The 21,038-nt window shown below is 38.2% G+C and overlaps 1 protein-coding gene across 1 annotated transcript in view; it reads right to left on the bottom strand.

Moving 5' to 3' along the window:
- TMEM117 (transmembrane protein 117) overlaps nucleotides 1-21,038 on the bottom strand; it is a gene marked incomplete at both ends in the record, with an annotated part of 204,434 nt that overhangs the window by 154,147 nt on the left and 29,249 nt on the right. Inside the window, one exon of the mRNA XM_080357883.1 lies at nucleotides 19,702-19,834. Within this exon, the coding sequence (XP_080214009.1) occupies nucleotides 19,702-19,834 (133 nt within the window). The remainder of the gene's footprint in view (nucleotides 1-19,701; nucleotides 19,835-21,038) is intronic.

Here is a 21,038-nt window from a genome sequence, read left to right as displayed (position 1 = left end):
AATTCTTCTTAGTTAATTTTCTCTGTGCCACTCATGATTTTATAGACCTATTTATAGACTCTAGTCTACTTAACAGCTTCTTATATGGAAGGTGTTCCTTTGATCATCCTTGTTCCCCTTCTTTATGTACTCTTGAGTTCTTCACTTTATTTTCTGAAGGGGAACAGAATCATGTATATTATTAAAGATGCAGGAGCATTACAGGTATGAACAATGACACAATGATTTCTGTTTCCTGTTCTAAAGTCAGTTAATTGTTCTCTGCTCTTTTGCCAGTAATTCCTTATATTCTCCCTTTGCTCTCTGCTCACCTTTGAACTGACATTTTCACAGAACTACCTATATTGACTCCAAGCCCTCTTCCCTGAGAGGCAATACTTTGTCATCTGCCACATTGTTACCTACTAAGCTCTAAGATGTAAGTTGTTCTGTGTACTTCCAAGTTCAGCACTGTACTCAAAAATGTCTAAAGGAATATACAGCAACTGGTACTAGACACCATACAGTCAATTGCCTCTATGGGGGAGCAGTTTAGAAAACAAATGGTGAAATAAGACTATCAGTAGGAATTGGTCTTTTTACTAAAAAAAATTGTGTAAACCAGTATTTATTGGTGTTTTTTTCAGTGCTGATCCAAATACCCACAGGTAGTGAGAGAAGAATCAAAGTGTATATTAGAATGGTTTAATATACTGCTTACACCAGGAGTAATGTCAGCTAATTGAGGGGTGGATGTGAATGACAGACTTCACTAGAGGAGGGATGTAGGCCAAAAGATTAAGGGAAATGTGTGGCTAATTTGCATCAATAACAGAAGCTCTGTGCAGAAGAATAGAAATCATTTTACCTTTATACACAGCATTGGTAAGACTGATGCCAAAATGCCACATACAGTTCTGGAGGATGTTCAAAAACTGTGTCAAAAAAAAAGACTGGAGAAAAGACATAGAGTTCTAAAACATACCTGATTAAACTAGGACTGAGAGGTGGCCTGCTCAGAGAATACACATATCTCATGGGGAAATTAAAAAAAAAAGGGTACTAAGGACAGAAAGACTTTTCAATCTGTTATGGAAAGGAGTCAAAGCTGGAGACTTCTGCAACAGAAAAGCAGGATAAGAGTTTTCAGAACAGCTTACCAAAGGAAGCAGCAGATTCACTGCCCATTGACATATTTAGCTCTTCAGATCAAGAAGTTTTTAGAGTTGCAGATCTTCCTCCATGAGATGTCAGAGTGTGTATATCCTAGTGTGTGTCAATAACAGAGGTTAGGAGCCTGTGTGGTGGTATATCTGAGCCCTGTCAAACTCATTCATGTCCAAAACTAGGAGATATTTAATGGCCCAAATATACAGGCAGTCATACTTATAAAGGGTAAATAGCATCTTCACAGACAAAACTCCGAGGACTGAGAAGTGAGTTTGTCCCTAAGAGCAGGCTGAAAAAGGGGTTCACCTGAATCACAGGCTGAAATATGGTGAGAACTCTGTATATCTACTCGTACCCACTTGTACCCACATAAATACCACATACACGAGAAGCAGGGAACTGAATCTGCACCATACTCTGCAAGCTTTTCGTTAGAAAAATACAGCCTGGCAATCAATCCCTGTCTGTCTCCATATATCTGGGAAAGGCTTTTATCTGTATAAATCAGACTTGGATCCATCCTGCCTTTCTAACCATTTAGTTGACTATGACGCATCAATAAGAAAAGAATGGGTGCAAGATATTTCTCTGTGTTTGGTCTTATAATACCTAGATGTACAGTACATTGTCAACAGTGACAAGGAATTATTACAGGGACCAAAACAGCTCACGGGGCTTAAAGGATTATCAACTGATCAGAATAAAAGCGGTTTTCAGGTTTCATAACCTGTACATTAAATCACAGTGTAAGCAGTCACAAAATGTTGGTGCAGAGCAATACTTCTAGTTAACATTAATTTTCCTAAGTAAATAGGAAAACTGGTTTTCTGTGGACTTCTGGGATTATACAAAAATCACACTTATAAAATAGGTGCTTTGCAGAATGAACTGCTAGCAGGTCTATTTAAAACATGCACCCTACTGAATCCCTTAGTTACTTTAGTTTTGATCTTTATACCACAAGACAGATGGGACTTAGGCCTCCTGTTGGACAGAGGAAGGGAAAGGAGATAAAAGTCGTCCATGGCATGTTCAGTTGCCTCTAACATACCTCAGAATTGACCAAGCGTTAATGTAGAGAGTTTACTTTCACGTTGAGATTCTGAGTCTCAATGAGAGGAATCAGTTGCCCTGGGTAGTTCCCCTGTAATCCATGGATTCTAGCAGGTCAATTTGATCCTTTTCACACCAAATTCAATAAACTTTTATTTCTTTTTAGTGGTTTATTACAGCAGTTTTCTCCTTGAAAGTAAAGAACAACTGAACTGATAAAAATCAGTTGCCTTTAATTAAAAGTACTAAAGGTTAAGCTGGTAACAGATCTTACAAATCATGAATTTAATACACTTAGTGCAACCATTTGTTTAAGTCAGCACAGTAGGTTCCAATTAACATTTTTAAAAGCATACTTTATGCATTATTCACAGAAGTAGAATAGCTATTGGTAGGGTGACAAAAATTCAGTATCTATATTTACTGTTTGCAAGCCTATGGCAAATTCAGATGTTCTACAAGATATACTTAGTGCTGCTGTGAAGCTGCAGACACATATTTTTCAGTGATGCTGGAAAATAACAAGGCCAAAAATCAGGAACAATAGGCTCAATCATAAACAGCCTGAAAAGGAAAAATCCCACCCCCTAAGGACAGAAATCACTTTATCTTTGCCTTGAGCATGCACTCAGTCCACCTCAAAACAGATAACCAGCTCAGCTGTTACCTGTATTGTCACTATTCTGAATAAAACAGAAACAAGAGAGGAGTTGAGTCACAGTGCAGCTGCAACACGCAGCATGGAACTAATCCCAGCTGAACTGCACAACTGTGAACAGTTGCTGGCACACACCAAATTAGGTGGGATTAATAAATCATTCCATCAAATAGATGATGTAATTAAATAACGGTAGTTAATTAGTACATGATTTATGTAGATAAAAGCATTCAGACATGTCAGATGTAAACTTTGCACTAAAAAACCTTATCTATCGTCTGCATCCTGATGAAATATCAAGCCAAGAACTCTGGAATCACGAAAAACAGTGTAATATTTCATTTGCTTTTCATCATTTTTATATAGGAAAAATGCTGGCACTCCGAATCACTGCTTTTAAATTGAACTATAACTCTAAGCATTTCAAGATACTATTCTGTATACATTTAAAGAAAGACTTTGTAAAGCCTATCTATTTTCTCCATTAGCTATGCATGTATCACATATCCAGCAAAGATTACCTTGAGATTCAGAGGGAATTATCTGGCACCTGACTTATTAATTCCTAGCAGTTCACTTATGGACAGACTCAGTGTACTTTGCTCACATAAGTATCAATTCACAAAAGATTTTTCTGCTGGTTTAAATGGGATTACAGGAAGGCTAAGGCGTTCCTTGAGCAAATCCATATAACAAAATCTGACTTTAAAACCAACCTTGTGTGTTCAGAAGCTGCCATTCTCAGTAAATCAAAGTCTAGAATCTTTCTTCAATAAAATTTCCCTGAGATACATTTCACAGATGAAATATTGGTAGTTATGTGTGAAGGATCTGATCAGGTTACAGAAATCCGTTTTTCTTTTACTCAGTTTCCCAGACATTTAGAGTAAAGACTAAACTCACAAAGTAATATTTTATGCACTGCACTGATCAGAAAAGCAACTTTGACATATCTCATCTGTCATCTATTTACATACATAAAGATCCTAGTACAACATATGGATAACAACTTCCCTTAACAACTATTTATTAATTAGACAAATATGAGTAATATATAGAAGATTTAAACATCTGAAAATGTGCAGATGGAACTGTAAATATATATATGTTTTACAGTCAATAGATTATTTTGTGGCAATTCAATAATACCCCGTTCTGTATATTTTTGGCTCTTCATTCAAAAGCTCATCAAAGACAGAAACAACACCTCTTTCAGATGCCTTTTTATAGTAATTTTGATGCATTCTAGAAATGACAAAAGACATGAGGGGTAACTTTAAGGCTATTGTTAATTCTGAATTATAGCTTCTGTCTGGAAAGGAAATCAGGTCTAGTTAAAAGGCAGATTACAAATGTTTAGCCACAGTGCCCTCTAGCTGCCTTAGTTCTGATTTTATAATTTCAATATAGTTTTCCATATGCAGAAGGAAAAAAACTCTGTATGAACCACAAGCTCTACAGCAGTACAAGATGAATCTACATTTCTGCTAGAGAGATGACAGGCGCTGCTACCTGTGATCTATCTACCTGTTTTTCCTTGCTATGATGACCCACTCACTCCACCACACCCCACTTCCAAACCAGCATTTCTCTAACATCCAACAAACAACATGCATTTTTCTTATTGAATTTCCCAGAATGAAAAGTGGATATCAGGAAAGCAGTCTGAAAAAAGTAAAACCTGATTCAACTTTTATTTAGAACCCAAATAACATCAACAGAAAGAATGGGGTTCTACCTTGCCCTACTTTTTACTTCTATGTGCAATCTACACTGCCTGTTTTGAATCAGAAAGCACCAATAAACAGCCACAGATCTGGGCTTCTCAGATGACACCAGTCAGCTGCAAACAGACAGAAGCAGTTTATCATGTTTATCTGCTTATTCACTGCCTGTGAATCACTTCAGTTATGCAGCTGCACCTTAAAGCAGAATGGGGATAACCTGGATTTTAATATCTACTTTATGGAAATATCCTAGGATATGGCCTGTCTCCTGGACACAGGATGCTTTCAGCAATAGATAAAAAACAATGTTCTCCTCCTCGACCTTGCAAATATGAGAACTGAGCATTTACTCTCCATTTCCTGGACAAGGTGGACAATTCTTACTTGAAAAAACAAACAAACAATCAAAAAAAAGCCCTCTGGCATCTCAGAAAGAGGATGTTTCTGAGCCACATGAACTGACCATAGGTGGATTGGTTGTTGTAGTGTAGCTTATTGAATTTTGGTTTCAACTTGCTGGCAAGAATTTTTGACTGCATGTAATATTTTCCATCCTAATTTATGTTTACCTTTTCATATGCATATATGAAAACCGTTTCCTCATGGAATGCTTCTTATGGGTAAGTTTTATGAGAAAGCCATTTTTAATTATACAGAATATAACTCTGAGCAAGACTAAAAGATGTCTTTTTGGCCTCAAGTGCTACATGTTGCCACATACGACCAGAGGCTAGGAGGAATATTTTCAGGCCTGGAAACTTCCAGGCTTTTTTGACATGTGTTTCTGAACCCTAGTACGTAAGGTTTCTGTTCTAGTGTCCCTGAGCCAGTCTTGCAAGCCTCGCTGCTAAGCCCAAGAAGCACAGTACATGCAGGTCACTAATAGCTGGTGTCACAGAACCAAAACTGCAGGTTTCTGCCACTGCTGCCAGAAGGCTCAGGAGAGGACCTACTGTTTGGGGAGGCACTGGAGAGTTCACACAGTTCTAGCCTTCACTCCTCTGAGACAGAACAAAAGCCCTGTGCAAGTTCCCCCACTGTGCTTCACAGAGTGGGGTGTCACCCCCCCGTTACTTCAGACACATAAGTGCTAAAGGAATATTATCTTTCTTAACCTCACAAGCATTTTAAGGCTAGAAAAAGGTTCTTATGATTCTATTATCATGTATTCATCACTGGAGAACTAATTGCAGGTGTCAAGGGCTGCTGTTACCTGGTACCAATTTATGTTCTCAGTCACCACTATGCATTAGATAGACCGGAGGTATTACAATGGGTCACCTGAAAGAAGCAGAACCTATTGTGCATCTTTGCTTTTCAGAGAATGTGTCACTGAAAGCCATTTTCTCACAATTCTTTTCACAGGTCGCTTCCATTTCGATAGGTTCTAACCGTGTCATTTTCAATGTTTCATTATAACTTGTACAACCAGCAGTGCTCTCTATCACAGTCGTGCTGATTCTTTCACAGTAAAAATGTCTCTAAAAATAAATTCCTAACCTACACTTTTCTAGGTGAGCATCGGTAAGTAGCAAAATATTTCTAGCTTATCTGTACAGCACTGAAGAATTTTCTGTAAGAAATCTTTGCATGGAAAATGTTTGTATTGGAAAATTTCTGTATCCTAACTTACATTAACCTTTTGGCATGCATGTATGAATACCACTTTGGCATGCAGTCTTGGAATTTTGTGCTCAGCTATTTTCAAGCTCATCCATTCGTAATTTGGTGAATTGCATTAAAAGTTTTACTTAAAAACAAAGCAAGGGGGGGAGGGAACAAAGAAGAAGATAAAAATACTTTAAATAATAGACTCCTGGTAATGTCTTTAGGCAAAAGTGTATCTCTCTAGAATAAAAAAGAGCCTCTTCATTTTTACAGAAATAGCCCTATATCACTAAAATTCCTCTGTCTCTACATATATATATATGTATACATAAACATAGGTACTGATTCACAAACACAACAAAGACACTCTAAAATATATTGTCCATTCCTCCTTTCACAGAATATCCCTACAGAACGGACAAGGTAAATAACTCAGTGGATGTAATTGCGTTTTACCTGAATAATACTGAAAATTTAATGTTGCTTATAATACTTTAACACTAAATTTAATTGAACAATGGTAACATGGAGAAATGTGGGTACATTCATTATAAAAAGCTCTTTTAATTAATTTAGTAATCTTTTTCTACCATCTGGTACAGCCATAAGTAGGTATTTGTACATTATTCAAAATGATCTTTGAATTCTTGAAGAATTTTGGACTGCGTTAACTTTTTACAGCAAGCATTCAATGTTTGATTCAAAATAATAACTGTTATTTCACTGTAACTGGTGTTTTGGCTACTTATTCAAGCGTGAAGTTCCTTTGGATGCTGAAACTACAGGATACGCAGTTTTGGCACAAATACAAAAAAAATTTAAAAAGGTGGTAAGCCTTCTCTCAAAATTTTGCATGGTGTTGCTGCACAGCAAGTAAAAACATTCACTTGAAAACCCATAGATGAGCGCAGCTGAAAAAAAGGCTTAACATGTATTTCTGTGAAGAAGGTTGAAAAAATTCAAAGACACTATTTTTTGTTTACCAGTAAAAGAATGTAGGGTATTGTAGCTACTAACAAGTAAAAATCCTGGATCATCCAATGGGTATTCTGACTAAACAACTCAAGATTTGGCATGAAGACTCACAGAGAGAAGAAACAACAAATGTATCTGAGTAATCAAAATAAATAAATAAATAAGCAAGAAAGCATTTAACCTCCTCAGTAGACTAAATTTCTTTTATCAAACCTTGAAAATTTCTCCTCCCTCCCCAAACTTACTGTCTTTTTTCCTGTTGTGGGACTAGAGATGAAGTTTTCTCCATATTATAAGTATTGCTTAGAGAAGACTAAGGATTCAATTTGAAGTCCATAGTAAAAATACTGGTAGTTTCATTTTAGATTAACACAGGTAAGCATCAAATAAAATAATGCAAGTAACAGCAATGTAATGTGCTATTGTTCTACCATCTTAATTTGTACCCCTTATTGTCTGGTAAACTGAATATTTCCCATCTCTCCATATCATTCAAGGAGATCAAAAAGTTTGTACCAAACAAGTAGATTTTCAACCATTTTTTGTTTACTGGAATAGACCTGTTTTTTCTAAAAGCTAAAAACTGTTCACAGTTTTTGTCACAGACAAAATGTTGAAACTCTCTAGTTCAGTTAAAAAAAAACAAACAACACTATAAAACTTTAATCAAAAATACAACATTTCTAGATTAGAAAAAAACAGTCAATTTTTAAATTGAATGAAACATTTGAAAGTTCACATGTACAAGCACATCTCTTAATCTGCTGATTTGTAAAGATACAAACATATTAATGAACAGATATCACCTATGAGCCAGATACCCTATTTAAAAAAAACCTGCAGCAATCGTACAGGTTAATCATTAAAGCACGGTTTTCTTTACATTGTGCTTATAGGTTCTCTTCAAACAGCCCTAGAACACATGCAATTGCTGAAAAATGCAAGTAAATATTTTTTAAACGGACAACTCATTTTTGTTACAGTTGTAGTTTTAGGGTGATTGATGGTTATAACATCAGATAAAGCAACGGGGAGACGTATTAAGAGTTGCTAAAGTCAGACATTTCTATAAAATTTTCTGTGCACTGCTTTTTCAAGATGACAACAAAAGATGTTTTACAAATGCATGTCCTTTGGGGTAGAACAGCAATCATGAATGCTTAAATAAAATCAAGTAATATTTTCTATGAAAGTAAACCTAGTCTTTCATTTTCCTCCATTTTCTCTTGTACTACAAAGCAATGAAGAAAACATATAATTTAGATTGCCTTCTCTAGCAAAAGCAGTTTAACCACCAGCATCAGGGCCATAAACTGGCATGGGCTACCTCAGGTGCTCAATTTCATTCACACAAGATGTCACATTCAAATGTGAGGCATTAAATGTACCCAGGGCCATCAGCAGGGCACCATCAGACTGTCATCCCAGGCATTATCCTGTGGGAGCTGAAAGCACCACACGGACCAAATTTGTCTGAGTCATATCAGCTGCTGCTACTGCTGCTGCCAGAGGAGAGGAAGCGCCTGGAGAATTTCTTCCAGCATTTTCCAGTTCTTTCTTTTCTGTGCCACGGTTTTCATGTTCTGCAGTCTCTGTCAAAACCGCACTCTCCACTCAAGCAGCCCAGCAGGGCTGGGGAGCAGCTGCCTACTCACCTGCTGCTACCACCTACCTCCTACTGGCAGAGATGCCAGGGACAGGTGGGGTCTCTGCTCCCCACTTCTATACGGATGATAAAAAAATAAAAGATAATATAGTAGCAGTACCTAGAGTAAGCATCTCGCCAGGGTGGCAGCTGTGCTACATGTTTTCGCATTCTGAGTACTTGGTATCTTCAGGGTTTTCAGCCAAAACCAAGGATAAAAAGTGCCAGGTAGCATTTTCCTTCTTAAAAAATGCTTTTTATGGAAGTTCTCACTAATAAGTTCCTATTTATTAAAACTTTATTTGTGTGTATCTGAGTGTCTTACTATGAGGAAACAGACAGCAATGGACCAGCTCCTCAGCTACAAGAACCTGGCAGTAGTTCCCCTCAGATTGCACTGCAGAAGATACAGCCCAATTCCAGTTTCAAGCTCAGTAAAGGAAGAACCCTTTAATAGTCCAGAGTGCATCTTTACAGATTTCCTAGTTTATGGTGAGAAAATGTGACCTGAGGACCTGATTTCCTGCACAAGAAGACACTACATTTTACCCAGACCCAGATCCTGACAGGCCCTTATCCTAACAGGGCTCAGGACGTGGCTTTGGACTTCCAGCCTCCGGCATCATGATTATCCATAGACATACGGCCCAACATGATGAGCTGCAAACACAGAGTAACCCACCATCTTTATCCCAGGTTATTTTTCCGTTTGGAACTCAACAATCTGCGTTAGAGCAAAGAATTTCTCAGATTTCAGGACACTAAACTCATGTATCATGGACAAAAAAAAATTACATGTAGGCAGTAGCAATGCTATGGCTCCTGAACTGGAAAAGAGGGCTGATGGAGCAGAGTATTTTCACATAATCCTAATAGACAATGCTACAGTGACAACATCATAGTGTGATAAGGGAAAAAAAATCTCAGTGTCTATATGTCAATTGAATTCATAGTGATATGAAACAAAAAAGTAATGTTGTAGCCATTACCCATGTCTTCAAAAAAGAAAAAATATGTCAGTGAGTACCCACCCGGCCAGAAGAGGAAAAATCTGCCTTGTTGTATGTGTGATGTGAACAAAAACACTTCCAAAATGGCCAAATTTACTATATCATAAAAAAATGAACAAGTTCCTTAATGAATTCTTTGGTATACAGTTTCCTATTAATACAATCATATTAGTGGACATTTGGATATTTTAAATTCTGGATTTTTTTCACCTTAAACAAGCACAATATTTCAAAAAAAGAATAAAAGCAAATAAAAAATACGTAAGTACCACAAATTAACTTTTGCATAGGGTTTAACTACATTATGATTCTCTGATCAATTTATCTAGTTACTTATCCCTAGCACTGGAAAGGATACTTATGTGAGAGGAGGAAAGGGGAAACAGTCTATACAGCCCTACAACATTCCCAAAGTCACATCAGTGTCAGCATGGCAGCTCTACATGACACCTGTGTCACAGCACAGGGCTACTCGCTCCAGGGCTACTTATCCAACCCAGGGCTTTAGGGTGACCCCTTTGGTGCTGCACAAGCCTTTATCTTTCTCAAGCTTTTCCCACAGCAGCCTCCAGCATCCTTTGAATTTGCTGTTACTTGCTAACAGGTCTGGCTGCCTTCAGCACTTACAGCTCTTCCCTCTGGCATCTCTGATCAGTGACAACCTTCTTAAAACCAGAGTCATTCATTTTAGCAATAGGAGAAAAGCTCTTAGAGAAAGGGATCTTTACAACAATTCTTACTTAAACACTTACAAGTACTTAAGTGTAATTCAGGCAGTACACATTACAAGTACCTAACTCCCAAGCTGGGTCGGCTTGACAAAGAACTCCTTCCAGAACCAGTCTGTGTCACTTGAATCCCTGTGGTTCAGCCTTTGTTTTAAAGCTACCTGAAAAAGTTTACAGGAAAACAGTTTGCTTGGAATTTTTTTCCTTTAAGTTTGGTTTTCTCCACAAACTCCAATTAATTTCAGTCATTCTGTCGAAGCGATTATCATTGCTCTCGAACTGGTCAACATGTATTACCGATACCTCACAATGACAGAGCTCCAACTGTGCCACAGGTTTTTGGCAGCCTTTGATCCTGCTGACCACAAGGTACTCCTGAAATGTCTTTATGGATCCACCCTGGGATCTATAACGATTCTACGCTGACCATTCTGCGATGTGCAAGACCTATTTTGTCCTCTGTCTGCACAAAGAGTGTGGTTTGATTCATGATTTTAATAGTCTTTAAAGGACTTGGGATTTTAGAATCATCATCTTTTAATTACATGCAAACAGACCATTTTCTTTGCTTTACCATTTTCTGGCTTAGAAGGAAAAGCTTTCTGAAGTCTACTTTACAGAAGACAGAAGCAATATGGCAGATTTAGCACTTGGAACCAAGAGGTACTTTTTCGCCAGGTGATATGACTGAGAATATGTTTAGCTCTAAAGGTTCAAACACCTTGAAATAGCCCGGAAATTTTTAAGTAAACTTTAATTTTCAAGTACACTTTAATTTTCAAGTACTAATACTGGCTCAAGAGACTTTTCAATCACAGTGACTCGGAAAACATGGTTTCTTTTGCTGATGTGAACTCACCACACACCTGTGCCTCAGGATCCCAGCCGGGATGACAATGTGCAATAAAAAGCCTCACTTGAATACCGCTTAAAGACTGCAGCCTCCTGCATTCTTGGAGCAACGATTTCATCCATAATTCTTGCAACTGCATTAAGCTTTCTGCCCTTTGTATATGATAAGTTACATAGTGAACGCCTGTCATGGCCTATGCTGTTTAGAATCTCCATGTATTCTAAGGGAGTCCCTGTTTCCCACATATTGTTTGGGAAAGACTCAAGGGATTAATCTCTGGGAAAAGCATAGAGGAATTATGGATTTGAAACCTTTCCTTCGAGCAGTTCACAAAATCTTGAACTTTCTGAAGCTCCCAGTATAACACATTTATCTTTGCCAAATGAGTAGGGACAAATATTCACTTTCTTTTGTAGCTGAGAGCTTGAACAATTAACAAACAAAAAGTCAACAGTCAACCAACCAACCACAACAAAAAAATTAGGATTTGCCTTACAAGATGACTACAGTACAAATACATAATTAAAATAGACACATACAAAGTATACATCAATATAAGGCTCATGAAACATATGGCTGGGTAGACACAGCTTTGAAGGTAGCACAGGTACAGATCTACTGTGGACCTTGCAGTTCTATAGAACAGTAACAGTTGTTAGGAAAATATATTCCTGTTTGTTCCAAATCTTGCTCTAAAAATTATGCTAATGATGACTAATCCTTGACTCATTAAAAAGCAATCAAACAAACTAAAACACAGAATCCTGAATAAGATGTGGTATAAAGTCTTCAGTAAATACACATTTCCAGGGACACAATAATCTGTATGTAGCTGAAATTGGGGTAAATGGAAAAGGAACAGTAATTGATTCAATAAAGTATTTAATAAAAAGCTATTATTATAGCTTCTAAAAATATATATAGCTATTTCCTTGTTGCAGCTTGTCAAACGAAACACAAATCATCTTTATATGCATTTGTCAGCTGTAGACTGTTTGTAATGAGGTCCTAATCCATTAAATCACTTAAACAGAGTCCTCTTAAAAATGAATCTTAATTAAAATTATTTAAAGGAATATATTTAATTCCTATGGAATTTCTGCTATTAATGTAAACTGTATTGTAAATTTACACATTTTCTATGAAATAAATGAGCAATAAGAGAGGACGAAAGTACACCAAAAAGATGTACTCTCTCCTAGTACTTTATAAGAATAATGGAGACCCTTTGACAGCACAGGTAGTAAGTTCACTGCAAACCCTCTCCTGAGACATTGCACCACAAAGAAGATAATCCAAACAACTCCTATTATTGGTAAAGTAATGTGACAATTAGCATCAAAAGAGAAAATGGTTTGTGTCTACAACTTTAATGACACATTACAATGTTGTATAATGATGCACTTGAACATCTTTTGGTCAATTAAAAATCTCTTTATCTAAGACAAGACAGTTGACATTTATGAGACAAGCAGTCACAATTCCAGCTTTCGGATGTCATATGAAAAGTACATTGCTATGTTGTAATTTTAAATATCAAAGCATTATGATCAAAGCTCCCAAAGGGGTGAATGGATTTCCTTGAGGCAATATAGTCTCCGCTAAAAGCAATACGATTGGAAAAACTTCAATACATGTAGGTACTGACTTCAGATCAGTTTAGTATGTCAAGCATATAAAAGTCACACATGAACAACAAAAATATGGGACAGTCCCTGGACAGTTCAAGACACAAAATTCTTTTAAGGAAAGACGCGATAAATTAAGGACTGTGAATTTACTTGTGGCACAGGAAAATCCAGAGAAAAAGTCAGATAGGAAGAATCCTTGTGCACTTCCATGGATTTAGCTCGTCTCCCCTTAAAATGCGCCCTTTGCTGCCACCACGTGGGCCCTGCCGCAATGCACTAGGAGTGAACACCACGAATACTTCATTCTTATGCAGTCCTCTTCTTGCCCATTTGATTAAGAAAACCCAGAGATTTCCTCCTTTCATTTATGTTTCAAATACAGCCTCAAATAAATAAGCTCTGATCCTTATCTGTTAGGTATTACACAGCTGAAAATCACTGCTGAAGTTCAAGAGTCTAAATTACTTTAATTAACGAATAAACACAGAAGTCCCTCAACTAAAAAAAAAAAAAGTATTAAATTGTACTTTGATAAAAGACATACAACACCTTCACTTCATCCTACCTGTTCAGATACCACAAAGTTAATTGTTGTTCCAAGAGTTCACTGGGTCGGGAGCCAGATGGGACTTAAAGCTGTGGCCTGAGTTACTTGATAACTGTCAGGATAGCACTTATATTAGAGTACATAATGCATGAACCACACGTATATAGGTAATTTTTACGATAAAAATAGATGGTGCTCTGATATAAGATGGCTCCAGGCTGCTGGGCAGGTGACACAGGCATTAGAAATTAAATACATGCCCTTGATCTGAAAAGCGTTGTGAAGTGTCACAACTCTGGACCCTGGACACAACATTGGCACTTTTTAAACTGTGAAACCTTCCATGCACACCTGCACAGCACATTTGTACTAGGCACATTTTCATAAACCTTTAACATCCAGATAAAAGGCTCTCTTCATGTGAAACCACGCTGGAACTGCACACCAGCACGCCTTGGAGCATGCAGGATGCCCTTGGCAATGGGGACACACGGTACTGAAACATAGAGGAGATCACAACAGTGCTGATTAGTCCTCCAGCCGTGGCTGTGGGCATGTGCAGGAAGAGGACACCGGACACATCTACAGGTTTCGTCACTCTATCACACATGACCTAATAAAAGGTTGAAGAAGGAACTACTCTCTTTCCACAGCTTTTGGCTTTTTGACTGAGAGATCTGCATGTTCTTTAAAAGCTAAGATCTTTCTAGAGTCATCATTTTCAAAATCCTAATAGTCTCAGCAGCACATTACAACCCTTAATTTTTAGTGGAATCCAGATCTACTCTTTTCAACTCAAGCTGCAAAATAGCAATCAGGAATGGCCAAATACAGGAGACAAAGTGCAGGACAAGTATGTTACGGTCCACTGGACTGGACTGCCTTGAGACAAGTCTTCCAGTCATCCTGCACAAGTGGGCAGAAAATATGAGTATGCTCACTAGCACTGTGCAAAAGCTGCTAGACAGTTGGCTTATCTACTCAAGATTTTAATATAATTGCCACATTATCTTTTGAAAAATGGAAGCCATGAATACAAAGACAAGGGTCAGAAATCACATCTCTGGTAAGGTAGCACAGAATATCCATTACAAGCAAATAGGGAAGGTCATCAGATGAAAGCACCATGGAGCCTGACACCTAACCAGATCTGCGTGCTGTGAATTGGGAATCAATGGGAAAGCCTTAAGAATTCAATAGCCCAATGCTGCTACAGTTTCCCCCAAGCAGCAGACAGAAAATTACTCTAATGAGGTTTGTCGTGTTTGTTTTTGGATTTTGTGGGTTTTTTAACCCACCCAATATTGTAAAACATTATAATAAAATTCTGTTATTCTCACGTTGCCCTTATTACCATTCATTACATGAATTCCTGTTTCTAAAATGTTTTAAGAAAGTCTTCAAGCTAGGCAGCGATGCTGACCCTAGCTTTCCATAATTTCCTTCTGCTAAACAATCTGCTTGTTTAATCCTTTGCGGTCTTTACTTTGGCATGCTGGGCTCTGAGCTTCTTTTGCAAATACTAGGTTTGGCTTTGCTGTAAATGTACAACAGCACTCCTGCTTATTAAATTTTACTGCTTCTAACAGAAACCTTGGCCTTGGCTAACATTATTGGCCTTGTCCAATAACTGACTGCACGTTATTAATAGTGTCCAGTACAAGGTATTACAAGCACTTAGAAGACCCAATTCATATTTCCAAAGACCATAAAGGTACTTGAAGAATGATCTATGGTTCAGGACTCTATGAACAAAACCACCTGGTTCAGGACTGGGTGGGGGGACCCCGGGCACATGATGTTCCCAGGGGGTTGTGCAGTCACCTCCCTGGACAGACACACAGACAGACAGCCACCTGGCCACATCACAGAGGCCTGAACCCCAGGGTGCATTTGTAGCCCTAAATATGTGACTGGATGCAGCCAATGTTCATCATCACATCTCCCGATCACAACCCTCAGCCTCACTCAGTGACCACTGGCAATTCTCTGGTTTAGCTTCCAAGCAAACTGATTTCAGAGCACTGGTCAAAGAATATGTTAGGATGAAGTGACAGGAATTGACATGCTTCTCCAGAAGAGAAACCAGCAAAGCAGAAGCTGAGTACCACCAGAGAGCAGACACCATCTTCTTATCATCTATAATAATAAAAAAACCCCTCTATATAGTAAAGAGAGCAGGCCTGTGTTGATGGAAATAGTGCTGAGTATGAATTAAGACCTCCAAACAGGCTCCCACAGCTGTTGTAAGAGGGATAAAGGAGGGATTTTTTTCAGCAATGTGAGGGTAAAGAATAGTGCGGAGCTGGCAAAGTGACAGATTTGACACACAGAGGGACACTTTAGATGGCAGTTAGCCTCTTCCTGAGGTTGCCTGGGACCGCTGTGCAGAGAAGCGTTGTCTGCATGTGTGATGGACCATTGTGCACAAGTGTGATGTACTGCAATGTGACAGACATTGTACATCTGCTCGTATGCAGAAAACCACCACAAGACTCATAGCGTGATCCCTGGACCAACGAACATCACATCATGTCATATCAGAGTCCCTCTCATCATGTGTACCATGTCACTGGCTAACAGAGACACACACCCATCAGTGCCCTTTCCTCTACATCAAAATCTAAAACTTCTGAATCAGAGAGGAAATTCGATGGCCTCATTCTGCCTGCACCGCTCAGCACCTGGCATCATACAAGACAATATTTTTTCTGATTCTACAGTTGGTTTTACTGTTTCACAAGTATTAAAACCATTCAAAATGAATCTTCTCTCCTCCTTTGAGCAAAAAGCACTACTTAAGACTACTTTGACTTCTGCAGGAACAACTTTTTCTGCCTTATTCTTACAGCAGCCTACACCAGGCCTGCCCTTTAGACGCCAGCTGCTCTATTCTGACTGACTTGCCCTGCTACGTTCCCCAGGTGTCTAAACCTAAACCTGAACCTGAACAAAGGCTGAGCCTTTCCTACTTCTGGATTGTTTTCACATTTGTCTTCATTATTCCACATCTTTTTTGCAGAGGAGGAGTCAATAGACCAGACACCTCATTCCTGAAGCCTGTGCCTCAACCCTGATGGGCCTTCAGACGGTTACACAAATTTGGTCTGACATGGGTCCTGTGTCCAGCTTGGCTTCTTCTTACTGTTCTCAGGGATTAGAAGCAGTAAGAAATAATAGTTGCAGACCATTCTCCAACAGATTTTCAGACATGTTTCCTCCCCAGATGTTCAGCCCTGACTAAAAGAGCAATGACCTAATGTACAATGAGTTAGTGCCATAAACTGTGAATTCCCTAAAAGGTAATGTCACTGAAGAAAGAAGAGGGACTTAATATTAAAAAATACACATTCCAATCTGTCACAAAATTTTCAGTTCAAATAGCCACACCTTCACCCAGCAAACAGCTCTATAACAGATATTCAAATACCAGCAACTTGTTTAGCTTCTGCTTTTTCAGCAAACTACAGTTCCTATCACTACATTTTTCAAGGGATATATTCACATTCATACTTTTCAGGTTTGCCACACTAAGACACATGTGAAGTGTCTTTAAAAATACTTCAAAAAAATTCCAAATCTCGGCAACTGTAAAATATATCTTCTTAGAGATGGTAACACGATGTAACTTTAATGCGCTCCTGGCACAGGATTCTTGAGCCCTCACCAGAATATTGTTCCTGCTGGAAACATCTATGCTGGCATGAACATGCAAGATGTGTGATTCTCCTACTCATGAGCCACAAAGGGATTTTCATTAATGAGATGAAACATCTGACAAAGAAACTTCTCAGATTCACTCTTCTTCCAGCACACCAGGTAAGCAGAATCAGAGAGAGGGCAAGGGGCACAAGGAACAAACACATAATAAAACAAAAAAAAAGAAAAATTTTTTTTCATTCAGTCTTGTAGACTGTAACTATAAGGTTTTTGTAGCCCTTTTATTGGAAAGATGGATATTCTGGATGCTTGCATTTCATAGAATTCCATAGGCACAAAGGTCAGCTTGTCTCTACAAAGACTGTAACCTCCATGCAGGGAGACTCTGACCTTTATCCTGGAAGCCAGTTTCTCTGATGCCAGTCATTTCAGTAAGGTACTGTGGCAAAAGGCATAGACAGAGGTGTTCTTTTGCACACAAGTACAAACCATGAAGCAAATAGGTTTCATAAAGATTATGTTTACTCAGGAAAAAATAATCCACTCCTTGAAACACTTTATTATAGCAACATGAAGTAGTTGGCTTTGATGATGTTTGTTGTAGAAACCCTCTTTTCAAAAGTACTACACGTTGTTCTACCTCAACTTTGAGAGGACTGATACAAAGGCTGTGTTTGACTGATGGTTTAGGTTGTGCAGTTTGAGATTGAAACTGTTTGTTCTGTATCTGCTTGCTGCCTTTTTGCTGTAACGGACACCCAAAAAACAGCTGTAACAGATGCCCAAAATTACTGTAATGAGGCTTCAGTCCACTTCAAAAAAGGCAGTGTGATTCCTTGAGCACAGAATGGTCAGCTTCCCAAAATGATCGCAACAAATCTAGGGCTCGGGCACAAGTGCCAGGAAAGGAGAGCCTTCACCCCACTTTTACAAGAGGGCAGATTTACTGGCACCAGCTATTTTAGTACTAGGCTGTGCTTATTTCCATCAACATGGATGCTGATTACCACACAATCTCTTCAATGCAGCTCATGAAAGCTTGTAACAGATATTGGGAGAGGGAATGTTGACGAGGATAAATGAACTCTGATTCCAGACATAAGTCAAGCTTTCAAAATCATTAATGCTTTGTTTAGCAGCTAGATATAGTTTATGGAGTATTAGAAATACCAAATATAAATCTTAACATAATACCAATAATAGTATGACTGTGTAAATACGGAAGCCATAAACCTGCAACACTCCCACCCTTCTCATTTCAGGGATGATTATTTTGCCTCTTATTGGGCACCTATTCACATTTACCACATCATTACCGTGATCATTTCCTAAAACACTCCATGATTCTGCTGCTTTACCTGCCTGGCTCGAATCAATACATTTAGTCTTCATGCCACTATCTCATGATCAGCCCAGCTGGTCTGCATTTATGTTCACTCAGTGACACCCAGTCTGCCTCTTACCTTTTGTTTTATGTCACGTTGTTAACTGCACATGTCTGTTGACACACTTAAGATCTGTAACACAGCACCCCAGGGCCCATTTAATAACTTCATCAGACTCTGTTGGTATGGCTCTGATATTCTGCTAAGACGTAATTCAATTATTTGCACTGTTCTTCTACTCATATGTACATTGGGTTTCTTATGCCTTGCTAGAAGCTCTTCAGATGGAATTTTGCCTTTTATAAACAACATGACTCTATATTTTTGTCCAATGAACTCATTTTGTATGTATAAGATAACGAATAATGTAGATTCTCTCAGGAAAATAAACATGTGAAAGCAGTGTTGAGATCATAGGAGAAAACAAGTATTCTTAAGACATAAAATTAATATAAAAAGCTCCATTTAGAATAAATACAGGCATAATCAAAAAAGATGGCTGTTCATCCCTCTGTCAACCATAATTTTGTGCTGTCAGAGCATTGTATGGGGGAAAAAAAATTTATAAGGACACTTTTAACAAACTGGATCAGCAAGTGTGATTGTACATAAGCAAAATAGCATTATACCACACACTTTATGTTTTGAGTGTAAGCTCCCTCAAGTTTGGATGTTTCCATTTCTTTTAATTTTAACTCTGAATTTCCTGAGTATGCACAATAGTAATACTTATATTTTTAAACAACTCAGCCCTAGCTTCAAATCAAATTTGTTGAGCTATAATTTTAAACAAAGAAAAATAGGTATGGTATTCATTAATATCCTGGTTTAACAGTTGCTATCATTAGTCAAAGACCCCACTTTATATAACTGACACTTTAATCTTCTTTGTTAATTAACCAATTAAATTACTGTTCTGCCTAAATTCAGAAGGCAGAGGAATGAAAAAAGATAGTGAATAATACTATGTTTATATTTTGTAGCTCTTGTTCACTGTAAAGCAGCATAATATTAAGTTTCCAGTAGAATATATTCTAGAGCAAAAGAGACAAAAAGAAACTCTGTAACCCACCTCATATTCCCTGCCATAATGAGGAACAGATTATAAATGTGAGAAAAAATGAAGAGGAAGAGGATGGTACTGAAGAACATCGTCATCCAAGACCCGTGGTCCTCTCGAAACATTTTCAGACGGAGCAACTGACCTGTGGTATGAAGATTATGAGAAAGCATATTTAGTCAGTAAATACACATTTACATGATAACAGAACCAAAATAGAGTACTAAAGTGTATTTTTTCTTATATCAAATTATTCCACTATGTGTGGGGAAGGCAGATTTAGCATCATGCAGCCATACTACCCTTCTGTAGTTCAGCATGAACAGGTATTCTTACAAAATTACATAGCTGTTTCCCACAAACTGAAGAAAAACTGTTTTGGGCTCTCACAACCAGAATCACTGAGGTGGAGGTCTGAAGGAGTCCACATCACGTCTGTGGTACCTGATCAAAATGTGGCTGTGGTTTTGCATACACTACATGTGATTCCATATGCTGGTTAAGCAGCTTCTGATGTTTCCCTGTTTCAGTCATTAATATCTCTACCCACTCTACTATTATGCTGGCACAGCAAGATGAGTAGACATGCACAAGTGAACAAGAGTGGGGAGCTGACCCATCTAGAAGAAAATAAAATTTACATTTTTGGTTTTTTTTCTTTCATTTGAACCTGCTGACCTTGAAGCTCAATGAACAGTAGTGCTGCACAATTGTGCAAAAATGGGAAGGAGTGATGAACTGGAAGGGCAACTGCTAAAACCATCCAATTTTCTAGACAATAGATGGTCTACCTTTTTCCAGAAATAATTTTTCTTTTCTAAAACCAGGTGGTTTTTTTTAACATGTTCTTCAATTGCCTGAGGTATTGAAAATCTCATCAGTGCAAGAGATGGGAATTTGCTTTTGCAAGGCAGAGTGCCACAGGAGAAGACAGGAGGTGTAAGGAAGACAACTGATAATCCAAGCAGTAAGGTGAAGGACAGCATCTAACGAGGAAATAGTGCAGTCAAGTGCTAGAAGATGTTGAAATAGGGAAAACAGAAGGAAAATGAGGAGCTGCACAGAAAGTATCAAGAGAGGTGATAATGCAGACTCAAAAGTGGAATGGTCTGGGATGAAAGCAATCTGTGGGAGCTGTTGCTGAACTACAAAATCTAGGGTAGAAAACTTGAAGGAAATGAGGTGCTAAGCTTCCAGTATGGGTTGGTGATAAGATGGTAACAGTGAGACTGGAAAGGGTTGGGAAATGTAACATCTTAATTAGGAAGCCAAAGCTCTTGACTGGACCTGAATGGGCTTGAGGGCATGAAGCCTTTGGTAACTGTAGGATGGAGAAATGGGCACTCTAT

The sequence above is a fragment of the Nesoenas mayeri genome (assembly GCF_963082525.1).
Source record: "Nesoenas mayeri genome assembly, chromosome: 1".
Lineage (NCBI taxonomy): Eukaryota > Metazoa > Chordata > Aves > Columbiformes > Columbidae > Nesoenas > Nesoenas mayeri.
The sequence above is the reverse complement of the archived record's forward strand: the minus strand, read 5'-3'. Positions and strand labels throughout refer to the sequence as shown.